Source organism: Acinonyx jubatus, chromosome A2, assembly GCF_027475565.1.
Source record: "Acinonyx jubatus isolate Ajub_Pintada_27869175 chromosome A2, VMU_Ajub_asm_v1.0, whole genome shotgun sequence".
Classification (NCBI taxonomy): Eukaryota; Metazoa; Chordata; class Mammalia; order Carnivora; family Felidae; genus Acinonyx; species Acinonyx jubatus.
This window is the reverse complement of record NC_069383.1, coordinates 144,722,472-144,745,624: the sequence shown is the minus strand read 5'-3', so window position 1 is coordinate 144,745,624 and position 23,153 is coordinate 144,722,472. Positions and strand designations below refer to the sequence as shown.

General features: G+C 57.3%; 2 protein-coding genes and 1 long non-coding RNA gene across 5 annotated transcripts in view; 2 read left to right on the top strand and 1 right to left on the bottom strand.

Annotated features, from left to right (window-relative positions):
* The window catches only part of ITIH1 (inter-alpha-trypsin inhibitor heavy chain 1), a 13,480-nt gene extending 7,868 nt beyond the window's left edge, over window positions 1–5,612 (top strand). For 2 of the 3 annotated variants that reach the window (XM_015085292.3, XM_027038948.2), the window contains 10 exons: window positions 237–376; window positions 966–1,120; window positions 1,220–1,234; window positions 1,580–1,600; window positions 1,985–2,065; window positions 2,170–2,283; window positions 3,245–3,446; window positions 4,299–4,471; window positions 5,067–5,178; window positions 5,334–5,612. In XM_015085292.3, the coding sequence (XP_014940778.1) occupies window positions 237–376; window positions 966–1,120; window positions 1,220–1,234; window positions 1,580–1,600; window positions 1,985–2,065; window positions 2,170–2,283; window positions 3,245–3,446; window positions 4,299–4,471; window positions 5,067–5,178; window positions 5,334–5,463 (1,143 nt within the window). In that variant the 3' untranslated portion in view covers window positions 5,464–5,612. The remainder of the gene's footprint in view (window positions 1–236; window positions 377–965; window positions 1,121–1,219; window positions 1,235–1,579; window positions 1,601–1,984; window positions 2,066–2,169; window positions 2,284–3,244; window positions 3,447–4,298; window positions 4,472–5,066; window positions 5,179–5,333) is intronic. The other variant, XR_003413817.2, reaches the window with a different exon arrangement.
* On the bottom strand, window positions 3,141–11,824 carry LOC128314897 (uncharacterized). The gene is made up of 3 exons (XR_008297122.1): window positions 10,282–11,824; window positions 6,464–6,775; window positions 3,141–5,698 (listed from the first exon to the last, which is right to left on the bottom strand). It is a non-coding gene; the product is annotated as an uncharacterized LOC128314897 (long non-coding RNA).
* Window positions 9,243–23,153, top strand: ITIH3 (inter-alpha-trypsin inhibitor heavy chain 3). Its single transcript, XM_015085246.3, has 22 exons — window positions 9,243–9,380; window positions 10,009–10,029; window positions 11,194–11,360; window positions 11,442–11,546; window positions 11,822–11,984; window positions 12,371–12,484; window positions 13,458–13,583; window positions 13,871–13,987; window positions 14,233–14,401; window positions 14,991–15,116; window positions 15,377–15,558; window positions 16,806–16,991; window positions 17,146–17,285; window positions 18,034–18,188; window positions 18,873–18,890; window positions 19,924–19,947; window positions 20,214–20,249; window positions 20,413–20,526; window positions 20,952–21,156; window positions 22,067–22,239; window positions 22,447–22,558; window positions 22,907–23,153. Exons 1-22 carry the CDS (start codon window positions 9,288–9,290, stop codon window positions 23,034–23,036), a joined length of 2,676 nt encoding a protein of 891 aa, XP_014940732.1. The 5' UTR covers window positions 9,243–9,287; the 3' UTR covers window positions 23,037–23,153.

The following is a 23,153-nucleotide window of genomic DNA, read 5'->3' as shown; positions in this document are numbered from 1 at the left end:
GTCCTCCCATTCCTGGGGTCCCCAGGGCCGAGGCCCCGCTGGCTCACTGACGGTGCTCAGCAAGCGTGTGTGGGATGAAGGGATGAGTGAGCTTTAGGACTGCAGCTCGGGGAAGGGCAGTGCTGAGAAAGAATCGCAGAGCCCGGATGTGGGGGGGGGGGTCCCGGGCCCTCCGCCCCCAGCCTGCGGTTGTGCCCTTCATGGCGCCCGGCCCCTCTCCCCGTGACCACCCTCAGGAGGGCCAAGAATTCAAGGCGACCTGCCTGGTGGATGAAGAGGAGATGAAGAAGCTGCTCCAAGAGCGGGGCCACGTGCTGGAGAACCACGTTGAACGGCTCTGGGCCTACCTCACCATCCAGGAGCTGCTGGCCAAGCGGTACGACCCCTGCGGCGGGGGTGGACACCAGGGCCTCTGGACCAGTGAGGGGAACGGAGAAGGGGTGCTTCTGGGCCTTCGAGGTTGGGAGCGGGTCAGGCTGACTGGCGTTCGGCTTCGCTCACTGAGTTCGTGCCAACCAGTCAGTCGACAGCGTGGGCGGGACCCGGTTTGCCTCCACTGAGCTGCCGGGCAGGGAGAGGCTGCCCTTTACTGAGGGGGCCGCTGCGTCCAGACACGCTTGGGCAATCCTCACAGCCTGCGGGGGAATTTCCTCATTATTCCCATTTCGCAGAGGAGCGAGCGGAGGCTCAGAGAAGTTAGACCGCTCCCCAGAATCTCCCCACTGTTAAATTCTCTGCGTATTTCTGAGGCGCGTCCCCCAACCCTGCCGAATCGCCAGGTTTTCCAGGTGGGAGGGCTTTAAATCACGAGGCCCTTGAAGGCGGCCACGGAACAGGGGCACTGCAGGTGCCTGATTCGTGTTTGCTGAATGAGTGAGTGAGTGACCAAATGAGCAAAAGGGCCGGGGAGTTCAAGTCCGTTGTCATCCAGGCCGTGGGGCTTGGAGCCGGTGTGTGTCTTGTAGGATGAAGTTGGAGGGGAAGGAGAAGGCCACCGCGACGGCCAAGGCCCTGCAGATGTCGCTGGCCTACCAGTTTGTGACCCCACTGACCTCCATGACCATCAGAGGCATGACGGACGAGGATGGCCTGGAGCCCATCATTGACAAGCCCCCCGAGGGTAGGGGCGCTGCAAAGGGGGAGGCTGCGGGTCTGCGGAGGCTTCTGAGGGCCAAAAACTTCCTGGGTTTTGATTCTCTTCCCTTTCTCTCCCTTCCAGATTCTCTGCCCTTGGGTGAGTTTTTCAATCATGTTGGTTTCCAGGAGGGGCTCCTGGGGTCAGGCAAGCAGCTGGTGCCCCAGCCCCCAGGGGCGTATCCCCCTGGTCCGCATCCTCCAGCCTTTCACCACAAACCAGCAGTTGCCCCCTCCATGCCTGGGGAGCCCTTGTGCAGCCTCCTCCATCCGGGCCTCCATGTGAGCCTGTGTCTGCCCAGCGGCCAGGGTGGGGGTGCCCAGGGAGGCCTTCAAGCCCAGGCCTGCCTGGCCTTTGGGCCCCGGATGCCCTTGGGGAACGAGGAGTGTACCTTTCAGGTAGGGCGCTGAGGGTGATGCTGTCCTCTCTCGCTGTCCTCCACAGAGATGCTGGGACACAGAAAGAGTAAGTGGCGGCATCCCCCGGACATACATCTCTACCTCTCTCCTCCTTGTGCCGTTGTCCCTCAGGCGGTACGTTCAGTCCTGAGCGAAGCTCCTATTTGCCTGAGGAGGAAACGACAGCCGGTCTGAGGCTACCTCACTGACTCTCCCTGGGATCCTCAGAACTGCCTCCTGACTGTCCCTGGCCTCCCCTTATGCCAGCAGCTCCATCGGGCCCCCATGGAAGGAGGCAGACCGGGGGCCAGCACACCAGGAGGCATCAGGGGCTCGGGGTCGCTCCTGTGGCTTCAGGCCGGCCACCTGGGTGGAGGGGTCTGGGGAAAGGAGCCAGCAGCCCCAGGGAAGCAGGGTGCCGTCCTCCTAACTGCCATTCATTCCCCGCCAGCGTTCATGCTGTCGGCCTTGCACCCTTCCCCGACTCAATCCAGCTCCAACATACAGCAGTTGCCAAACCGAGTGACTGGCGGTGAGTCCTGGGGAGGGTCTGGGGGACACCCCTGCCTTGCTCCTGGCCGGCCCTAGCCCACCTTCCAGATGCCCAATCTAACAGACTCCATGCTATGCCCCCAGTGGACACTGACCCCCACTTCCTCATCCACGTGCCCCAGAAGAAGGATACCCTGTGCTTCAATATCGATGAGGAGCCCGGTGTGGTCCTGAGCCTGGTGCAGGACCCTGACACAGGTATGGGTGACTTCACTGATTCTGCCAGACAGCGTGGGGCCTGGACTCCTCGGCCCTCAGTGTACAGCTGCAGACAGGACAGTGGCAGTGGCCGCCACTTCCCACAGCCCGTGCTCCAGCATCATCTGGCGGGACTCAACCTGCCTCCTTCCCTCCCATCCACCTGCCCTAGATGGCACCTGCTTCGTGGACATGTGACCGGTGGGGGCACACAGGACCCTATGCTTAGAAGGGTCCACGCTTGATTTAATACTCTGCTGTAACTGTTTTGAAATTCTTAATGCTTTTTGAACAAAGGGCCCTTCACTTCCATTTTGTACCAAGTTCTGCAAGTTACATAGTGATCCTGCCCTGCATTCAGCCTCTGAGGGGGCCTCTGAGTCCATCCCCCGGCAGTGCTCTGGGGTGGGAATGACTCCCTGTCTCTTGGCCACTCTCTCTCCCTCCCTCCCAGGCCATCTGCAAGGGTTCATTGAGTACCTCCTGGGGGCCATGGGTGTAGTAAGTCCCTACTCTTGTGGAGTTTAGGGAAGGGAGACAAACAGGCAAGCAAATTCTCTGATGACAGCCTCAGAGCATGAGGCATGATGTGGTGGTAGTGAGGATGATGAGGGGGCTTTGGGGCTGCTCAGGTCATAGGAGGCCTCTGTGACCTGCTTCTGTGTCAGGGGTTAGAGCCACAGAGAAGGAGCAGGTCCAAGTCCTGCAAGGCGTCTTTCATGGCCCGGATGTGAGGGCTCAGTGACAGGTAGTGTGTGGGGGGGGGGGGGCGCAGAGTGGTGCTGTGTGGCCTCCACCAATCCTGAAAACCCCTCAGGAGGTGAGCCCCTCAAAGCTGGTGTGGGATGGGTGGGTGTGGGTGTCTCCCGGGGGGAGGTGCGGCATGAGCACAGGCAGGCTGGCAGGGGTCTGGCGAGAGCAGACCCCTCCCTGACCCGGACGGCCCCTCACCCCGCTGCAGGCTTCTCAGTGAATGGGCAGCTCATTGGCAACAAGGCCAGGAGCCCCGGGCAGCATGAGGGCACGTACTTCGGGCGGCTGGGGATCGCCAACCCCGCAACGGACTTTCATCTGGAAGTGACTCCCCAGAACATTACGCTGAACCCTGGCTTGGGCGGCCCCGTGTTCTCCTGGGGAGACCAGGCTTCACTGCGGCAGCATGAGTAACCAGGCTGGGGCCGGGGGCTGGGTGGGGAGGCAAGGGCAAGGGTGGTTAGGGACAGGCACGAAGCCCCAGAGCCAGCTCAGCTGCCTGAGCTTGCCGGGCCCTGGTCACCTGCGCCATGGCAGTGAATGACATCCACGTGGCTTCCCTGGGAGCTGGGCAGACATGTGGGACCCTGAGGACCACCCCACCCATTTCCCTCGGTTCCCAGACACGTGCTCCAGGCCCGGCTGCCTGCGGGTCTGGGCTCCCAGGCTCCCTCGCCCTACAGTCCATCCCATCTCCACCAAGCAAAGCCGACTCACCTCCCTGGCCCAGGGCAAAGGCTACCCATTCCCTGAAACTCCAGAGTGCTCTTTCAGCACCTGTGTTAGCACGCCTTGCCTTGTGTTTGTTCGTTCCTTCACTCATTCACTCAGCAAACTCTGCTGAGCATCAGAGCCTGACGCCAGACAGAGAGCTATAGAAAGAGGTGGGCAGAGTCCAGGTGGAGGACACAGATGATGAGTGGTGGTCAAAGAACACAGACTTTGATATTGGACAGGCTGGAGTTTAAGTCCTGGCTTTACTGCTTTCTAGCTGTGTGACCTTGGGCAAGTTACTTAACCTCTTTGAGCCTCACAGGATCACAGTGAGAACTGAATGATGCAGTTTGTAGGGAGGGCTTGGCACAGGGTCTAGCACACTGTAGGGGCCCCATACACAATAGCAACATGTGAGAAGGTAACACCCACCATCTGGGAGTGAGGGTGAGGAGCTCATGAGAGCTGGGTCCAAGAGGACGAGGGTGACCGAATGGAGAAAGGTGTAATGTGGCTGCATCTGCCCTCACGGCCACCTGGCCCTGCAGGGTGGTAGTGACCATCAACAGGAAGAGGAACCTGGTGGTGTCTGTGGAGGACGGGGGCACTTTTGAGGTCGTCTTGCACCGGGTGTGGAAGGGGAGTGCCATTCACCAGGACTTCCTGGGCTTCTACGTGCTGGACAGTCACCGGATGTCGGCACGGACACACGGGCTGCTGGGTACGACCTGCTAGGCAGACAGAGCTGTGGGGTGTGCTGTTGAAGCCAGCGGGCTCGCCATGGGTCAGACTTGCCTCTGGTCACCGAACACACTTCCCTCCAACTTGGCCATCAAGACTCAAAGGTCCAAAGAGGGCTTGTCCTGGGAAAGGTCTTGTCCCTCAGAAAGGTGATCACACACAAGGTGAAACTCAGGCTTAAGTGGACCTGGGGGCGAGCAGGAGACGTCCGACTAGCAGGAGGGTCCAAACAGACCGGGCTCCCCAAGACTTCCTGGGTGTGATGGGTCACTGGCCACACCGCTTCCCCTGGTGGCCTTCCTGCAGACCCTGCTCTCTGTGGGCACCTCCCTCTCAACCCTCTCTCCCCAGCCACGTTCCTTCGGAGTTGGTCTAAAAGAGGCAGGAGGTACAACCACCTGCCAGTAGGTGCTTCTCTGGAGCAGGTGAACTAAAGGAAGCTTTCGATGCCAAAATGTATCAGAAATAGTCATGCCCTTAAGAAAAAACACCCAGGAGACCCTAACCCTCCAGTGAGCACCTGCTGAGTGCAAGGCCCCTCAATGGTCACTGCTGCTTCCAATGTACCTTTCCAGGACAATTCTTCCACCCCTTTGATTTTGAAGTGTCTGACCCCCACCCGGGCTCCGACCCCACAAAGACAGATGCCACAATGGTGGTGAAGAGCCGGCAGCTGACCGTCACCAGGTGGGTGGGTGGCTCTCCCAGCATCTCTGCCCTTGGCATTCCTGTGGTTGGTCAGGGCCTTCCTCGTGGTGTCACACGGATGGAGTGGGCTTCCTGGAGGGGGTGCAGCCCTGCTGAGTCCAAAAGGTAACCCCAGCTGATTTGTATCTCTCCAGGGGCTTGCAAAAAGACTACAGCAAGGACCCCCGGCATGGGGCTGAGGTGACCTGCTGGTTCGTCCACAACAATGGGGCTGGGCTGATCGATGGCGTTCACACTGACTATATTGTCCCTGACATCTTCTGAGCCCCTGGCCAACACACCTGTCCTTCCTTGGGCTCACGGCAGAGGAGCACAGCATCCTGACCCACTGCCCAGGACACATCTTGCTGTCCAAGCTGATCCACTGTGTCAAAGCACCCGTGACTTCCATTAAAGAGAAGCTATGTCCAGTCCAGGCCGGCTGCTTTCTGGGAGGGAGGGCGATGGGGAGGCGATCCAAGATGCTGCCACCAGGAAGGACTCAGGGGTCATAGCAGACCTGGAGGCCGGGAGGAAACCCATGCCAACTTTGCCCCCACCCCACCTTGTTTGCTGCAGCTGCCAGACCCTATGCTCTCTGAGCATCTGGAGTGTCCCCTGCACACAGCTATCCCTACAGGTCCAAGGCCCAAAGGACACTGTGGCAGCCTATATAGGCACTGTTCTAAGTGCCTTCATTGAATTAACTAAATGTATGCTCCCAACAGTCCTAGGGGGGATACCGTTTTACCCATTTATAGCTGAGGAAACTGAGGTTAGGTAACTTGTCCCAAGTGACTCATGAATGGCCCAACTGGGATTTGAACCCATACTGTCTGGTGCCAGCATCTGTGTGCTTAAGCACCCCCCTGTGAATACTCCTGTCAGGCTGGGCAGCTGATGGCCGCAGCCCACTGAGATTGGGTTCTAGATATTCCAGAGCATCGCTTAAAATGAACATAAGAAAGGCACAAACCATATATGGACTTGGGGTCCCTAGGTAGTCCTGCCGAGAGCTGGATGCTGCACCCCTGGGCACAGGGTCTCCCCCTCAGCTCGACTCTGCAGCTGTGGCTTTGCAACGCCTTACACTGGGGATAGTTCCCAAAGGCAGGGATAGCCAGTCCCCAGAAGCTGTGATTCCAGGGAGCCAGTGACGGCAGCCCGCTGGCTCCCCATGCTGACACCTGGAATGATATTTTCAGGGCTCCTTCCCTTGGCTTCACCTTGGGGCCCAGTTAAAGTTCAATGTCACAGGGTGCAAGGAGATGAGCCTATACTATACCTTGGGGAGCTTCTGGCCCTCTGGGTGATGGGCGTTTCTTTTCCAAAGATTTCTACTTTTTCTCTGCTGGCTTCTGTCCAGTTCCCACTGCAGTGGAGGCCCTTGAAGACCCAGAGCAATAACACAAATCTGGGGGTGCCTGGGTGGCTCAGTTGGTTAAGCATCTGGCTTCAGCTCAGATCATGGTCTCACAGCTTGTGGGTTCCAGCCCCATCTTGGGCTCTGTGCTGACAGTTTGGAGCCTGGAGCCTGCCTCGGATTCTGTGTCTCCCTCTCTCTGCCCCTCCTCTGCTCATGAGCTGTTGCTTTCTCCTTCAAAAACAAATAGACATTAAAAAAATGGTTTTAAAGTAACACAGATGCTGAGATCCAGGGCTGCCCCAGGCCCAGGGGACATAGAGCCCTCCTTCAGTGGCAGGTAGTGGGGGGTGGGGGCGGGTGGCCAACAGAGTTTCAGGGACCAACCGCCATCTGCAGCATCTTGGGCTTCTCAAGGGAGAGCGATGGGCTCCCAGATGACCGGCCGCCCGAAACAAGGCCCTCCTGTGGAGTGGAAAAGGGGGAGCCCAAAGATCTCTTAGATTCCGTCTAATTCTCAAGTCTGCATGGTGACTCTGGGTCCCTCCAAGACCCCAGCTGTCCCTCTGGTGCCTGTTGAGCAGCTTCCGAAGTCCTACTTCGAGTTGTCCCTCCCACAAAAGTCTAAGTAACTGGGGAGGAGGTGGTACCTAGAGGAAAGCCTGGGGAGGCTCCACAGGCAGCTGCGGGGCCACAAGGAGCCACCGGACACTGCTGTGGGGACAACAGTTCTGCCACAGCCCCCATCGCCTGGCAGTCAGCGACCATGGGCGCTGAGAATGACCACATGGACGAGATGTCCTGGGAGCCAGGAACCTTGGGGCCAGGCTGCAGCGCAGCTCTGAGAGGGGTCTTGGCTCTGCTCCTGGGGGTCAGCACTGAGCTCGGCACCAGCCGGCAGTGGGGGTGTGTAAGGATTCCAGAAGCCTGGGGAGCACAAGCACCTCAGCTGACCTCCTCCACAGGTGGTGACCCTCTCAGTGGCTGCTTCATCTGGTCCAACGTCATCTTGCTGACTTGGCAACTGTCATTGCTTCTGTGGCTCATGCCACTTCCAGCCACTAGTCCAATTTTTCCTCATGGCTTCTGCTGCCTCATGGAGTCTTCTTTCTGCCTTCTCGCCCTTTCTCTGCTCCTGGCAGTCAACTCTCTCTGTATAACTCACAGTTGGGTGTGGAGCTTTCATCCAAGGCCATGGTATGTCATAAATTAGCTGCCTTGTGCCCAGGCAGCCTCGTCAACACCATTCAGTGGTGGCCCCGTGGGAGAGTCACGGGGTCACTTTGCTCAGAAGAGTATGTGTATGGCAGGCACATGGTGGCCACTCTGGAAGGTCTGGGAGCTGGCAGGGTCTTGGCATGACCCAGGGTGGGCCTGGGCTCTTCCTCTGAGGGTCCCATTGTCCTGGAGACCAGAGCTCCAGCCTCACTGGAGACTCTTAGGGGAATGATTCTCCAGGAGGCGAGGGCAGCTGAGTCCCTGGCCATCCCCCAGGAACACAGGGATGAATGTGACATGGCCTGGCCCTCCAGGAGCTCGGACTCTAGAGTCTAGAGGACTCTAGGGTGATTAGACCCAAACATACAAGCCTCAACAAAAGGTGAAATGGAGCAGACCCTCAGGGGCTGGGAGCCTGGAGCAGAGCTGTGTGGGGTCAGCTAGGGGACAAAACAGAAAGGCTTCTGGGACAGGACATCAGGCTGGCAGGGCGAGAGGTGCAAGTGCAGAGACGGGGAGGGCATGCCAGTGGGAAGAGAGTAAGTTTGGAAAAGCAAATTGGAGCTAGATCACAGCGAGCGCTGGCGCACAGGCCTGGGGTTTGTCCTTTCCCTGGGGCCATGAGAACCCAAGAAGGGTAATGAACAAGGTGTTTGGCCATGGAGGTCTGAGCCTCACTGTGGCCGGCCTGGCTTTGCACCCTGGCTGCCTGGAGAAGGCTGGGAGGCTTCTGTCCAGGAGGTCAGACTCAAGGCCACGTCAGTGGTGCAGGTAATGGACAACAGGCAGCAGTGCTGAGATGCCATTGGCTTTCTTTTTTTTGTCTTTCCAAGATTTTATTTAAATTCAAGTTAGTTAACATGCAGTGTAGCATTGGTTTCAGGAGTAGAATTAAGTGATTCATCACTTACACATAACACCCAGTGCTCACCCCAGCAAGTGCTCTCCTTAATGCCTATCACCCATCTAGCCCGTCCCCCCACCCACCTCTGGCCCACAACCCTCAGTTTGTTCTCTGTAGTTAAGGGTCTCTTATGGTTTGCCTCCCTCTCCGTTTTTATCTTATAAAATTTTTCCTTCCCTCTTCCCCTATGGTCATCTGTTGTGTTTCTTAAATTCCACATATGAGTGAAATCATACAATATTTGTCTTTCTCTAATACATTCTAGTTCCATCCACGTTGTTGCAAATGGCAAGATTTCATTCTTTTTGATGGCTGACTAACTAATGTTGCCATTGACTTTCGTTGTGACTCCACACCATCACCCCTACTTGGGGAGCCCTGGGCCCATGTGCCAACACACAGCTTGTGTTTTTGCCAGGAGCCTCCATGTCCCAACACTGTGGACAGTCCCCATGGTCCCCTTGGTACAGGCAGATCTAGGGCCTCTTACTCCACCCACGCCCCAGGTTCCCAGAGGAGGCCCCCCTCCCGCTCCTCCCGTCCTCCACTGCAGGTCACTGACCCCACTTGGAAAACACCAGCCTCACCATATAAGGAGCTCAGGCCAGGCCTGCGTGCTCAGCGATGGCATCTGCTTGGTGGCCCTGCCTCATCTTGGCCCTGCTCTCTGGCTTGGCGGCCTCTGGCTTCCTAAGGAGCCCCTCCCGGCCACTGGGGGTAAGTCTGCCCCCTCTTCACCATCTGGGCTTGTCACACGGGCAGAGGCAACAGGATAGATGGTCTTCTATGTGGGGCAAGGAGGAGGCAGAAGGCTAGGCAGTGAGCTACAGAGGACAGAGCTAGGTGTTGGGCTCTTAAATCTCCCTGGGCCTCTGTTTCCCCACCTGTTAAATGGGCGATGCACCAGGAACCGCTCAGCTCACTGAGGGGCTGTGCAGGTCCATATCTGAGACAAGGGCAGAGGACTCCAGAAAGGGCTGAGCTGAGCCTTGTGGGGTACAACCCTAGTGGGGGTGCTCTCAGGGGAGGCCTCAGGGGCTTTGGGCCCAGAGCAAGGCAGAGTGGTCAGGGTATGTGAGGCAGGGAGAGAGCTGGTTTAGTTCTCCCAGCCCTGCTCCTCTGTGAAACCTGGAGACCTTCTCTCTCTGAACCTCAGTTTCCATAATCTACTCAGAGCCCTTCCTACTCTGAAGTAGCTCTGGGTAGGCCCTATGTCCAGAGGCCCCTCAAGGGGGGTGTGTGTGGGGGGGTCGCTGCTGAACCCTGGCCTCAGCCCAGAGCCTGCTCCCAGGCCATGGTGGCCTTGGCCTTGGCTTGATCCCTGTGTTTGTCTTTGTTTTTGCAGAAACGGAGCCTCCCGGAAGGGGTGAGAACTTTCACCAGGGATGGGGTGGGGTGAGTCAGAGCAGGATGGAGCTGGCTGCCCAATAGCAGAAGGGGTGGGCCATAATGGCAGGTCCCTGACACTGGACAAACAGCCCACAGCCCCCTGCCCTATCAAGACTCCCATGCGACTCAAAACCCCTGGGAGAGAGTGTCACAGAACCGTGCTCTCGGATCTCTCTGGATACGGCGCAGGACCACTCTTCCACCAGCCCCTCCTTCCACAAACACTTACCCAGCACTCACTGGTACCAGGGCCCGTGCGCAGGGCTGGGGACACACATCCTCATGAAGCATCTTTATATCCTGCCAGATGTCTCCCTCGGCCTTCCCTCGGTCCACCGTCTGCATTGGAGAGAAGGTGCTGGGGGCATGAAGGTCGTCCCCACACACTCCCCTTATCTGGGGACAGAACTGGGCAATTACCAAAGGAGAGGAGGAGGGCGGGGTGTGTGCAACTGTGATTTCTTTCCAAGTGGAGGTGAGCGGGAGGAGCTAGGGTGATCTAGGGCCAGAGACTTGGTGTGGCTGGAGCACAGATGATCAGAGAGGCAGGACCTGCCTGGGGGACCTCAGAGCCATGGGGAAAACCGTCCTGAGGGTGATGGGGAGCGGCAGATTTAGGTTTTTATAAGATCTCCCCACTACAGCTGGCTACATGTTATGTAAACAGACCCAGGGTTAAGGATGTGGAACAGGGCCCTCTCCCTCTCCCCCTTTCCCCTCCCCCTCCGCTTGGCACCAACACAGGCAATACCACCCAGCATGAAGTTCCTTCTCATGGTGCAAAACCCCTCCCCCAGGGGCTTCTTGGTGCTGAGCTCTAAGGTGGGCTGAGCTAGGGGCCTGTGAGGTCAGTGAACAGGGAGAGGCAAAGGTTGAATCAGACAAGCATCCCACCCAACAAGGAGCCCCTCATCTCTGAGGGGGAGACAGGTGCTCAGAAAGGCCAGAGAATTCCAGAACCGGGGTAGACAACTGAACATGAAGGTGGAAGATGCCGCCCAGGCTCCAGACACGGTGACTGGGAAACTGGAGGGACCACTTACCAGGCAGGGGCTCTGGGCTGTGCGGACAGAGCCTGGAAGGGGAGCAGCCAGGTTGAAGGTCTGGTTTCCCAGAGGCGGATCACCACCCACTCCTGCAGGTCGTCAACGGCATCGAGGTCTACAGCACCAAGATCAGCTGCAAGGTCACCTCCCGCTTTGCTCACAATGTTGTCACCACGAGGGCTGTCAACCGTGCAGACACCGCCAAGGAGGTGTCCTTTGACGTGGAGCTGCCCAAGACGGCCTTCATCACCAACTTCACCTTGTGGGTATCACCACGGCTGCTGGCTCCGGCGGGGGAGGGAAGTCTGGCTCAGCTTGAGCCCCCAACTCTCCTTTCTTACAGGACCATCGACGGTGTTACCTACCCTGGGAATGTCAAGGAGAAGGAAGTCGCCAAGAAGCAGTATGAAAAGGCTGTGTCCCAGGGCAAGACAGCCGGCTTGGTCAAGTAAGTATGCACTCCCTAGGACTTAGAGAAGAATGTCTGGGCTACAAGGGCTCTCAGAGATGCAGACAACAACAGCAACGGCTATTATTATTATTAGTTATTATTTCATTATTATAGCAAAAGTTGCCCGTAATTGTCACATTACCCCACTTTGAAGTAGAGGTAAGCAAGGCTCAGAGACGGTAGGGTTTCTCCTGAGGGGCTGAGATTGAAACCGAGGGCCCGAGGGCCCAAGAAGGTCTGCAGGGCAGTCATTGTCTGGCACCCGCATTCAGGGCCTCAGGGAGGAAGCTGGAGAAATTCACAGTCTCGGTCAACGTGGCAGCGGGCAGCAAAGTCACGTTTGAGCTAACCTATGAGGAGCTGCTGAAGAGGCACAAAGGCAAATACGAGATGTACCTTAAGGTCCAGCCCAAGCAACTGGTCAAGCACTTTGAGGTAATCAACCACCCCTGCAGCCCCTGCTGAACCTGCAAGGGTGCGGGTGCAGGGAAGGGCCCTGGGGCAGTGCCCAGAGCAGGGTCAAGAATGCAGAAGTCGGCCCCACCATGGCTGAGGAGCATAGGAGCTGAAAGCCAAAGGGAAATGCTTTAGTGGTAGCATGGAGGCCAATATGGCGGGTGATGGAAGAGCCCTGGGGTCATGGACCCGTCCACAGCTCTTGAAGCCATTTTCTTGGTGGGAGACACCAGGCTTAGTCATCATGAGTTGTCTGGAAGTTGTCCCTGTGCCCTCACCCACCATCTCAGTCCCCTTGGCCTTGTCCTGGAGTTTGGCCTCTGCACTGTCACTGAGTGACCCCTCCTTACTCTTGCCTTTTCCAGATCGAGGCAGACATCTTCGAGCCCCAGGGCATCAGCACGTTGGATGCTGAGGCCTCATTCATCACCAATGACCTCCTGGGCAGCGCCCTCACCAAGTCCTTCTCAGGGAGGAAGGTGGTGTAGATGCCTCTCAGGCCTGGGAGGGGGGCAGGGGCAGGAACCCTGAAACCAACAGGACAAGTGTGAACCCTGGGGCTTGCCTGAGGCAAGTGTGTGTGTGAGAGGGGAAGGGGGAAATATCCACAGCCATTTCCTTTCTCCTGGGGCACCCCAGTCAGGAGCGAGGCTGCTGGAGGCAGGGGCTGCCAGCTGTCGATGATCTGCCAGAGGAACTGGGGTCTCATCTGTACTGCGGGGACAGAGTGACCATTTATAAGGCCAGATCCTGTTCTGCCTTGGGAAGTGGACAGGGCAGGTGACTGTCCATTTTACAGATAAGGACACTGAGGCCAGGGGGAGTCATTTAGGTCCACTGATGCCACACTGAAGGGTGACAGACGAAAGGGATTCTCTTGGTGTAGGTGGTTGGCTCCAGTTCCCGAGGCCCCCAGCTATCCCAGGGGCCTTGTCTGTTGTGGGCAGTGAATGAATAAAGTTTACATGAATAGCAAACCTTAGTCATTCAGGACTTCCAAGTCAAAGCCAGAGGAGCACAGCTCAGAGGGCTCCTGGCTGTTGCAAGGCTGTGCTTTTGCCTTGGGCCCCCGCCCTCTCCCTGCCCCCTTCTTTCCCATCCCCCTCTTCTTGCCACCAATACACGCAATACCACCCAACACAAAGTTCCTTCTCATGGTGCAAAACCCCTCCCTGAGTGGCTTCTCGGTGCTGAGCCCCAAAGTAGGCTGAGCCAAGGAGCCTGTGGGGCCCAGTGAACCGGGACAGGCAAAGGCTGAACCAGACAAGGAGCCCCTGGTCTCTGAGGGGGAGAGAGGTGCTCAGAAAGGCCAGAGCTTGCCAGATGGTGGCAGGACTGCCCAGGCGCCTATCTGTGGGCTCCTCCTGTGGGGGCTTGGCCTCACTCCCCAGGAGAGAGCACAGTCGACAGGCCCTGGCCACGCTGAGCGAGGCCCTCCATCACCTCTCCCAGGGCCGTGTGTCCTTCAAGCCCAGCATGGACCAACAGCGTTCGTGCCCAACCTGTACAGACTCCCTCCTCAACGGAGATTTCATCATCACCTACGACGTGAACAGAGAGTCTCCAGCCAACGTACAGGTACCTGCCAACTGGCTTTGCCGGGCTGATTGATTCTCCATCACCCTGATAGGGTGAGAACAGGTACGGGAGGGGCTGCAGTTGCCTCTCGTCCCCAGACCCTGGTCCTCAGCCCAAGGCCAAATTTCCTGCACAGCCTGGGTATGGAGGACGGTCCAGAGCCTTTGTGTGGCACCCCACAGTGGGTGGGAAAGAATGGCTTTTTCTGGAGCTGGTAAATGTCTGGCTTCTATTTGCAAGAGTTGCTAAAAGCACTTGCCTGCAGTCTCTCGCTCTCCCCTTTCCAGATAGTCAATGGCTACTTTGTGCACTTCTTTGCACCTCAAGGCCTTCCCGTGGTGCCTAAAAATGTGGTCTTCGTGATTGACGTCAGTGGCTCCATGCACGGTCGGAAAATGGAGCAGGTGCGCTTCTCACTGCGACTGGGGGTGACGTGTGGCAGGGAGACACATTTATTTGTAAGTGGACAAAGCTGATATTCCCAGTGAAAGAGGAAGAAGGGAGACAGGATCAAAAAAAAAAAAAAAAAAAAAAGCATCTGCCCCCTTTGGCTGCAGAGTGCAGGCCCCAGTGCCAGCCACGCGGGGAGACAGCTGGCCGTCTGCTGCTCGTTCCCAGCTTCTTGTCTGCGTGCCCTTCTCTTTCCCAGACAAAGGATGCCCTCCTCAAGATCCTGGAGGATGTGAAAGAGGATGACTACCTGAATTTCATCCTGTTCAGTGGGGATGTGACCACCTGGAAAGACACCCTAGTTCAAGCCACTCCTGAGAACATTGAGGAGGCCAGGACATTTGTGAAGAACATTGATGATCAAGGAAGTATGAGCAGAGGGAAGAACAGACACATCCTGTCACTCCCCTTGGCCCGAGCGGTCTGCCTCTCCTGTGCCTTGGGACAGAGCCTCTGCTGGTCTAGGCCCTGCAGACCTCAGCTGGGGGTAGAGGTGGGATAGGGGGCGGTTCAGGCTTCTTATTGGGGTGTCTTCTTTGCAGTCTAGGGGAGCCCACTCTTCCTTTCTCTAATCCTTGATCCTGGAGCCCCACTGGTCCCGGCAAGATAACGCCACAGAGAACCCTTATCCTGGGCCGCTCCTTAGGGAAAATGACAAACGACGCCGACACTGCTCCCCTCTCCTCCCAGTGAGCATGCCTGGCAGCCCCTCTGATAGCTTTCCAAACTGCTTTTACAATCACCTTCTGGCAGCCCCGACAGGCTGGTCCTTTGGTCCCCAATGAAAGAGTAAGTCATTCATTCATCACTCGCCGATTCACTCGGTCAATACCTACTGAGTACCAGGGCGCGTTGGCTAACAGGGTCCTTGGGCCCAAGAGTGGGGCCTGCTGCCCTCTCCTCCTCCACCCCGGTACTGAGAACACCCTCCCACGGTTCTGTCTGTCTGTGTACCAGTGACCAACATCAACGATGGGCTGCTGAGGGGCATCAGCATGCTGAACAAGGTCCGGGAAGAACACAGTGTCCCAGAGAGGAGCACCTCCATCGTCATCATGCTGACTGACGGGGACCCCAATGTTGGTGAGGCAGGCGGGTGTGGCTCTGAACCAAAGCCAGCGTGCTGTAGCCAGTGGGCTGCAAGATCTTGGGCGGCTCTCCCCAGGGTCCCTTGTGGTCTGTGAGCCCTGCAAGGGCACGTCTCCCCCTGCCAAAGACCGCCCCATTCCCCCCCCACCCCAGCTCTGCTGATGCAGGTGTCAGACAGCTCCAGACAGAGCTGATCCAGCTAGTTGCTGGGGCTGGGGCTGGGGCTGGGGTGTGAACACCCCTTTCTCCTGCAGGTGAAAGCAGACCTGAAAAAATCCAAGAGAATGTACGCAACGCCATTGGGGGCAAGTTCCCCTTGTATAACCTGGGTTTTGGCAACAATCTGAACTATAACTTCCTGGAGAGCATGGCTCTGGAGAACCATGGGCTGGCCCGACGCATTTATGAGGATTCCGATGCCAACTTGCAGTTGCAGGTATGCCTTGTCTTGCATACCTCCAGGAATGAGGAGCTCATTACTTCCTCAGACAGCTGTTCCACCGAATGACAATTTCACTCTCTAGGAAGAGCCTCTTGGGCTGACATCTACCTCTAGCTCCCTCTTATCCATCAGTGGTGGTTGATTTTGTCCTCAGGCTACACACAACAGACTTGCTTCCTCCACGGGATTGCCAGATCAAATACAGGGCACCTGGCCAAATATGAACAATTTTTTAGTGTAAGCACGAGCCCAAATATTGCAGAGCGCTCTATGTTAGTTTGCCAGGACTGCTCTAACAAAGTACCACATGCTGGGGGTGGAGTGGGGGGCGGGCAGTGGGCTTCAACAACAGAAATTGTTGCCTCACGGTTCTGGGGGCCAGAAGCCCAATCAACGCCATCTGCCGGGCCGTTTCCTTCTGAGGGCTGTGGGGGAAGGGTCTGTTCCGGGCCTCTCTCCTTGGCCTGTGGATGGCCACCTTCTCCCTGTCTCTTCCCATCATCTTCCCTGTGTGCCTGTCTGTCTCTGGGTCCAAATTGCCCTCTTTTCATAAGGACACCAGATATACTGTTTGGGACCCACCCCAGAGGCCTCATTTTAACTTGATCACCTCTGTAACCACCCTCATCCCCAAAACAGACATGTCTTGAGAGGGGGGGGGTAAGGACTTTAACATGTATTTTGGGGGCACACAATTCATCCCATAACAGACAAACTTAGACTAAAAATTAGTGTGCTATTTACCTGACGTTCAAATTCAACTGCATGTCCTGTACTTACATTTGAGAACTTCAGCAGCCCCATTCCTCCCCAGTGCAGGAGACAGTGCCTGAACCGGTGCAGAGGAACCCCCACCCCGTGCCTCCGTGCCTCTGCCTTCTTCCTCTTGATCTCTGTGCTCCTGCCCCTTGTCACCTCCTCTGGTCGGCCTCTCCTCCTTTCCTTTTCTCTTTCTTGCTTTCATTCCAGCAAACATTTCTCGAGCACTTTCTATATTCCCCAGAACTCTGTCCTTCCCTTTCTATTCTTCCCAGGCTCTACCTGAAGGGGGGAGGGCAGGGAAGGCTCCCACGAACTGAAGGACACGATCAGGGCCACGAGGAAGTGAAGATCAGGACCTAAGATCGGCACAGCCTGGGGGACTCAACGCCTAGGGAGGCACCAGTGGGCACCTGCCCACCTTGTCCTCTCCAGATCTGCCCTGTGGCCTGAGATGACCAGGTCCCCCTTTTGGACTCCAGGGCTTCTATGAGGAGGTGGCCAACCCGCTGCTGACAGGCGTGGAGGTAGAGTACCCCGAGAACGCCATCCAGGACCTCACCCAGAGCGCTTACCAGCACTTCTACGATGGCTCTGAGATTGTGGTGGCTGGGCGCCTGCTGGACGAGGACATGAACAACTTTAAGGCGGATGTAAAGGGCCACGGGGTGAGCTGAGCCAGGGCCGGAAGGTGTGCTGTGGATGGGGGGATTGGCACCCATGGGGCTTGGCCCCCTGCCTGAGGGTCCAGCGGTGGCGACCCCAAGCTGGGTCCAGGCCTCCTGCCCTCCAGCCTCTGGCCTCCTCTCACCCCCACCTCAGGCCATCAATGATCTGACCTTCACAGAGGAGGTGGACGTGAAGGAGATGGAAAAGGCCCTGAAGGAGCAGGATTACATTTTTGGGAACTACATAGAGCGGCTCTGGGCCTACCTCACCATTGAGCAGCTGCTGGAGAAACGGTGATCCTAGCGACCCCTCACACAGCCAGGCCCCACACCTGGGTCTCCCACACTGCCCCACCACCTACCTGCGCTTGCCCCTGTGCTGGCTTCACTCTGGGGGACCCCAAGAGGAGGAAGACTCAGCCACACCCCAGGACGTGCCCTGCCACATGCCCTGCCAGCTGCCTTCCCCTCTTCTCAGCTCAGCCCCAAAGAATGTTTTCCTAGGGGCAGAGCCCAGCCTGACATCGGGGGCTCAAGCAGCATCCTGGGAGCACCTCGGGGACAGGGGCGGGCCTTGGCACCCTGTACCCCACACCCCGCATGGGCCCACAATGCGGTGAGGCTGAGCACAACTGAAGGCTTGGGTCCTTGCCCGCAGCCCCCAGAAGGCAGAGCTTGGGCCTATTTGAGAGTGCCACGTCAGCCTTCCCTGAGGTGGGATAAGCCTCCAACGCCCCTGGTGCAGGGCCTGGCACATGCTGAGTGCTCAGGGCATGGACATTATCATGAGTGATTGTTGGGATGCCATTTCGAGCCCCTTGTATCTTATAGTGGGGAAACTGAGGCCCAGCCTCAGACACAGCCTGTCCATCTGTCCCAGGGAGCTGGTGAACCAGTCTTTTTCTGAGAGCTAGTGGGTTCTACCCTGGGGAAAGGCGTTTCCAGGCTGCCTCTGGGGCTCTAGGCCTGGTTCTGGGAGTCACAGCAGAGGAGGCCAAGCAGGGAAAGGCTCTTTGACTGACACTCCCACCCCTCCCCACAGCAAGAATGCCCATGGTGAGGAGAAGGAGAACCTCACAGCCCAGGCCCTGGACCTGTCCCTCAAGTACCACTTTGTGACTCCACTGACCTCCATGGTGGTGACCAAGCCTGAGGACAATGAGGACCAGACAGCCATCGCTGACAAGCCTGGAGAAGGTGGGCATGGAGAGTGGAGGCCAGACTTCGAAGGCCTTCCAGGCCACTGGGGCCTTGGGTGCCCTGAAGAGGAGTGAGCCAGGCTGGTGAGACCCAGACTTGCTGAAGAGGGGCAGGTCCAGGGGGCATAGAGGGAGATCCGGCCAAGGGCTGGGGAGGGTGTTGTGGAGCAGGTGAATCCATCAGCATGGACAGTGGGTAGGGGGTGAATAGGAGCCTCTGGGTCTCTAAAGAGTTGTGAGTCACGGGATACCTCGCCCAGGGTCACTTCAAGGAAAGGGACTTGGCTGCAGCATGGAAGGGCTCAGTCAGACAGGGAGAAGCACTTCCAGCTTGAAAGTTAGTCCCAGAGCATGTGCCTGGGAATTGTGAGAGGAAAAGGCCTTGAGGCCTTGGACCAGGCCTGCTCAACCAGACTCTAAGAGGGGACTCCTAAGTGCTCCTGTACTTGGACGTGGGGAGCAGAGAGGTGGCATGGGGTGGCACAGGAGGCAAAGAGCTGGTCCGGGCCAGGCCTCTGGCCTCTAGGAGCCCCTGGCTCCAGGAGACACACAGTGGTGGGGGGTCCGTTGTTGGCTGGGAGGCCCACAGCCTGGAGGTGGGACAGGCAGCCAGTTGATGGCATTGATGCCGACACCAGGAGTCTGTGGCTCCTAACACATTTCTCTTCCTCCTCCCACACAGGGCCTGCAGATACGGAAGGTGAGCTTCAGCCAGCAGTTGGGCAGGTGTCCCAGGAGGGGGACAAGAGAGAACCAAGGAGGCCCTTCCAAGTGCCCAGGCCAGGGAGGGGCCCTTAGGACATCTGCGATCAGGTTCCAGCTCTGCCACCAACTCACGAGCCACCTTGGTCCAGGCTCTGCCCTCTCTGAGCCTCATCAGGTCCTTGTCAGTTGTCTGGAGGTGGCTTCCCCTTACTAATGAGGGACAATCAGTATGAGAGCATTCTGTGACCTGCAAAAATTAGCAAATTCACACATCGGACACTGACATGCCATTAATCCCGCAGCAACCCTCTAAAGGAGTCCTCTCATGGTTCCCATTTTATAGTGAGGAAACTGAGGCATGGAGAGGCTGTCTATTTGTTTGAGGACTTAGTCAGCAAGTGGCCCACTCTGGGATTCATAGTGCTCTGTGTGTCCTCATTATCAAATTGCATCCTTGCCCCCAGTAAGCCCAGGACCACCAGGCAGGGGCTCCCAGCCCCTCCCAGCCTGCCCCACCTCCACCGATAGGCGGTTCCATCCTAGCAGCGCATCTGGACCAGGTCATTGTTCTTCCCTCAGCACAGCCCTGTCAGATGCAGTCACTGGTGTGCACGCGTGTGTGCATGAGTACGTCGGGAGGGGGGTTACTACCAAGGACAACAGACAGTTTTGAGCTTCACCCCACCCCAACTGGGGAGTGGGAGTTCGGGGTGTGGGATGGTGTCTTCTGTGAACACTATTCATGACAGGGAGGCAGACGATCTCATGGTGTACATATTAGCCACATCACAGCGCCATGACCCCGGCATAAAAATGACATCCATATTACCACCAGCCCTAGAAAGGAACTCCCTGGGCACGCTCCCATTTCTGAAGCCGGCATGAGGAGTCACATCCCAACCCTCTTGTCTACCTGGGTTGGGGCTCTACTGGAGACTGGTAGCCCCAAGCCAGGTAGAAGGCATGGGGTTGGGGGAGAGGGAGCCCTCAGACCCAGCTCACGACTGCCCGGTTGCTTCCTTTTTCAGTGGCCCGCTCCATGGCTTACCTGAGTGAGTATATGGCAGCAGCCGCAGCCCCCCTACCCCCACAGGGCGTCTCCCCAGAGACTGGCCCCATGCCACATTCTCCCCCAGAGTCCTTCCTGAACCTGCTCTCTGGAACAGGCAGATGGTTGGGATCCCGAGGAAATGGGAGGCGGTTTGAGAGTATGGGGAAGAGGGAACGGGAGGCGCACGAACCAGAATCTGGATGTGGGTCCTGGCGCCTCCCCAGGCCTGCTTGTTTAGCTCAGCCTCTCCCCCCACTGTGTCCACAGCCAGCTACCAGCCTCCTCAAACGCCCTACTACTACGGTGAGTTCCCCCGACTCCTCCTGAAGTGAGAGCCGGGCCCCAGAGCCCAGAGCCTCCTACCTGTTAGGAGTCTATCCACAGGGGCTGAGGGGTGAGGGGAGGGCGCCCCGGAACAGTAAGTGAGAGGTCCCGGGAGCCAGCCCTTTCTCTGATGTGCTCTCAGTGGATGGGGACCCCCACTTCATCATCCAAGTCCCGCAGAGAGACGACGCCATCTGCTTCAACGTCGATGAAGACCCAGGCACAGTGCTGCGCCTCATCCAGGACCCCATCACAGGTGGGGGCTGCGGGCAGGAGCCGGGGCCAGGCCGTCACTCTGCCCATAATGCACCGTCTTTATGTGTAGCTTACACCTTGTGGGGCCACAGGCTCACCAAGCCCCCGGGACCCAGTGGTGTTGGAGACACGGTTAGGGGTGAGGGGGCCCAGGCGAAGCCTGTGTCTGGGAAATAGTTTTGCTCTGAACACCACTCCCTGGCCCAGGCAGGGGGCAGGTCTGCAACATGGGTCCTCAGCTGCCAGAGGGACCCAGGAGTGTCTAGGAACAGGGAGGGTTGGCTCTGAAGTCCTGGTCTCGTCTTGGGGATCCCACGCCGTGTGGGATCCCTTAGCAGGTCTGGCTGGAGGAGAAGGTGCATCCTAAAAACCAGCCTGGACTCAGAAAGGTCTCAGTGGCCCCTCACTACCCCATCCCTCTGGCAGGCCTCACAGTTAACGGGCAGATCATCGGCGAGAAGGGAGGCAACTCTGACTCCAAGACCAGAAAGACTTACTTTGGCAAGCTGGGCATTGCCAGTGCTCACATGGACTTCCGGATGGAGGTGACACCGGAGAAGATCATCCTGTGGAGTGGAGCTGCACAGAGCACCTTCAGCTGGCTGGACACGGTCATAGTCACACAGGACGGGTACAGCCCCGCTCCTGGGTCTCAGAGGTCTAAGGAGCCTCTCTGAGGGATGTGGACAAATCCCAGAATGGAAGACCCACGGGGTTTACAGGAGAGACTGGTGGCCTCAGAGTTCAGCCCTTTTGCCCAAGGAAGGGTGACCACGATGGCCCCAGCCAGAATTGGTAGCTGGACACTTCACAGGACTGATCTTTATTTATTTATTTATTTATTTATTTACCTTGAAAGAGAGAGAGAGAGAGGTGAGGCACAGAGAGAGGGAATTCCAAGCAGGCTCTACACTGTCAGCACAAATCCCGACTCTGAGCTGGATCTCACAAACCGTGAGATCATGACCTGAGCCGAAATCAAGAGTCAGACGTTTAACTGCCTGAGCCAGCCAGGAGCCCCCGCAGGACTGATCTTGAGGGAAGGGCTGTGTGGACGTAAGCATTAGGGGGACCTGCAATCTAGTCACACACTAACCCTCAGTTTCACCTTCTCTAGCTGAACTTGTTAGCTCTCCAACTGCTCAGCCTCTCCTAGGTCTTCAAGTCACCCAGAGCCCAGTGGATAGGGCAGGGGCGTAACTCCCAGTGAAGCTCAGAGAGGGGTGGAACCTACCCCGGGTCACACAGGAAGCCAGTGGCTGAGCTGAGGATTGATCCCATGTCTCCAGACTCCCAGGACAGCCCTGTCTTCTGCTTACAGAGGAATGAGGATCCACTCTGTAGAGGGCATAGTCAACACACATGAGGCATCTTCTCTCCACAGTCAACACACATGAGGCCTCTGAGATCGTTTCCAGAGTCTATGTGCTCTTGGGTGTCATGTATGGAGAAGGCCCTATCGAGATACCCTTGATTCAGATGCCCAGTACGATGGTCACCACCGGGCCCCGCTTGCTGACTTCCTTCCTCTTCTCTCCTAGGCTGTCTGTGACAATCAACAGGAAAAAGAACATGGTGGTCTCCTTTGGAGACGGGGTTACTTTTGTGGTTGTCCTGCACCAGGTGTGGAAGAAGCATCCCGTCCACCAAGACTTTCTGGGCTTCTATGTGGTGGACAGTCACCGGATGTCAGCACAAACACATGGGCTGCTGGGTATGGAATGTTTAAGCTTCAGATTGTTCAGGAGACACGGTAGAGGGGAAAAGCCACATGAAAGACTGTCCTCGTCACCCTGGACGAGCACACAACACCCAGTCAGCCTTCGCGTCAACCCTGCAAGACTAGAGGCTGTCTTACCTATGGTGATGGTGGAGGCTGACAGTGTGCAGGGGCTGACAGTGTGAATGTTTCTGTTCCCAGGACAATTCTTCCATCCCTTTGACTTTAAAGTGTCCGACATCCACACAGGCTCTGACCCCACAAAGCCAGACGCCACAATGGTGGTGAAGAACCATCGGCTGACAGTCACCAGGTGACAGAACTCTAACATCCTCGCCCTGCCCAGTAACAAGACAGGAGGAGAGAGCTCTCTCTGCCCAGACACATTGGCCTGGCAGGCTCTTGTCTCCTGTGGGGTACCTACCCTAGTTTCCCTCTGGGGTCCTGACCTCCCCCACCCCCCACTCTAGGCCCCTCCTAATCAGGAAAAGGCCAAACTTGGCCCCCTAGAGGGAGTTAATCATTTGATCTCTTTCTTGACCAAAGGGTTCCTGGACTCACAATTGGCAACTTCACACCCTTCTCCAGCCTTAGGACCTTGAGTGTAGCAGCCGTCTTGCCTGCCCTGTGTATATCACAGTGTGTCTTTCCTTTTTCCCAGGGGATCCCAGAAAGACTACAGGAAGGATGCCAGTGTCGGCACCAAGGTTGCCTGCTGGTTTGTCCACAACAACGGGCAAGGGCTGATTGACGGTGTCCACAGCGACTACATTGTCCCCAACCTGTTCTGAGTAGACATGCCAGCTCCTGCTGAGACAGCAGGCCCAGCTCACCTGGCCTCTGGAACAGGGACACAGCCCAGGGTCTAAGGGAGGGTTGTGACAATAAAGCCCGAGGGGACACTGCCA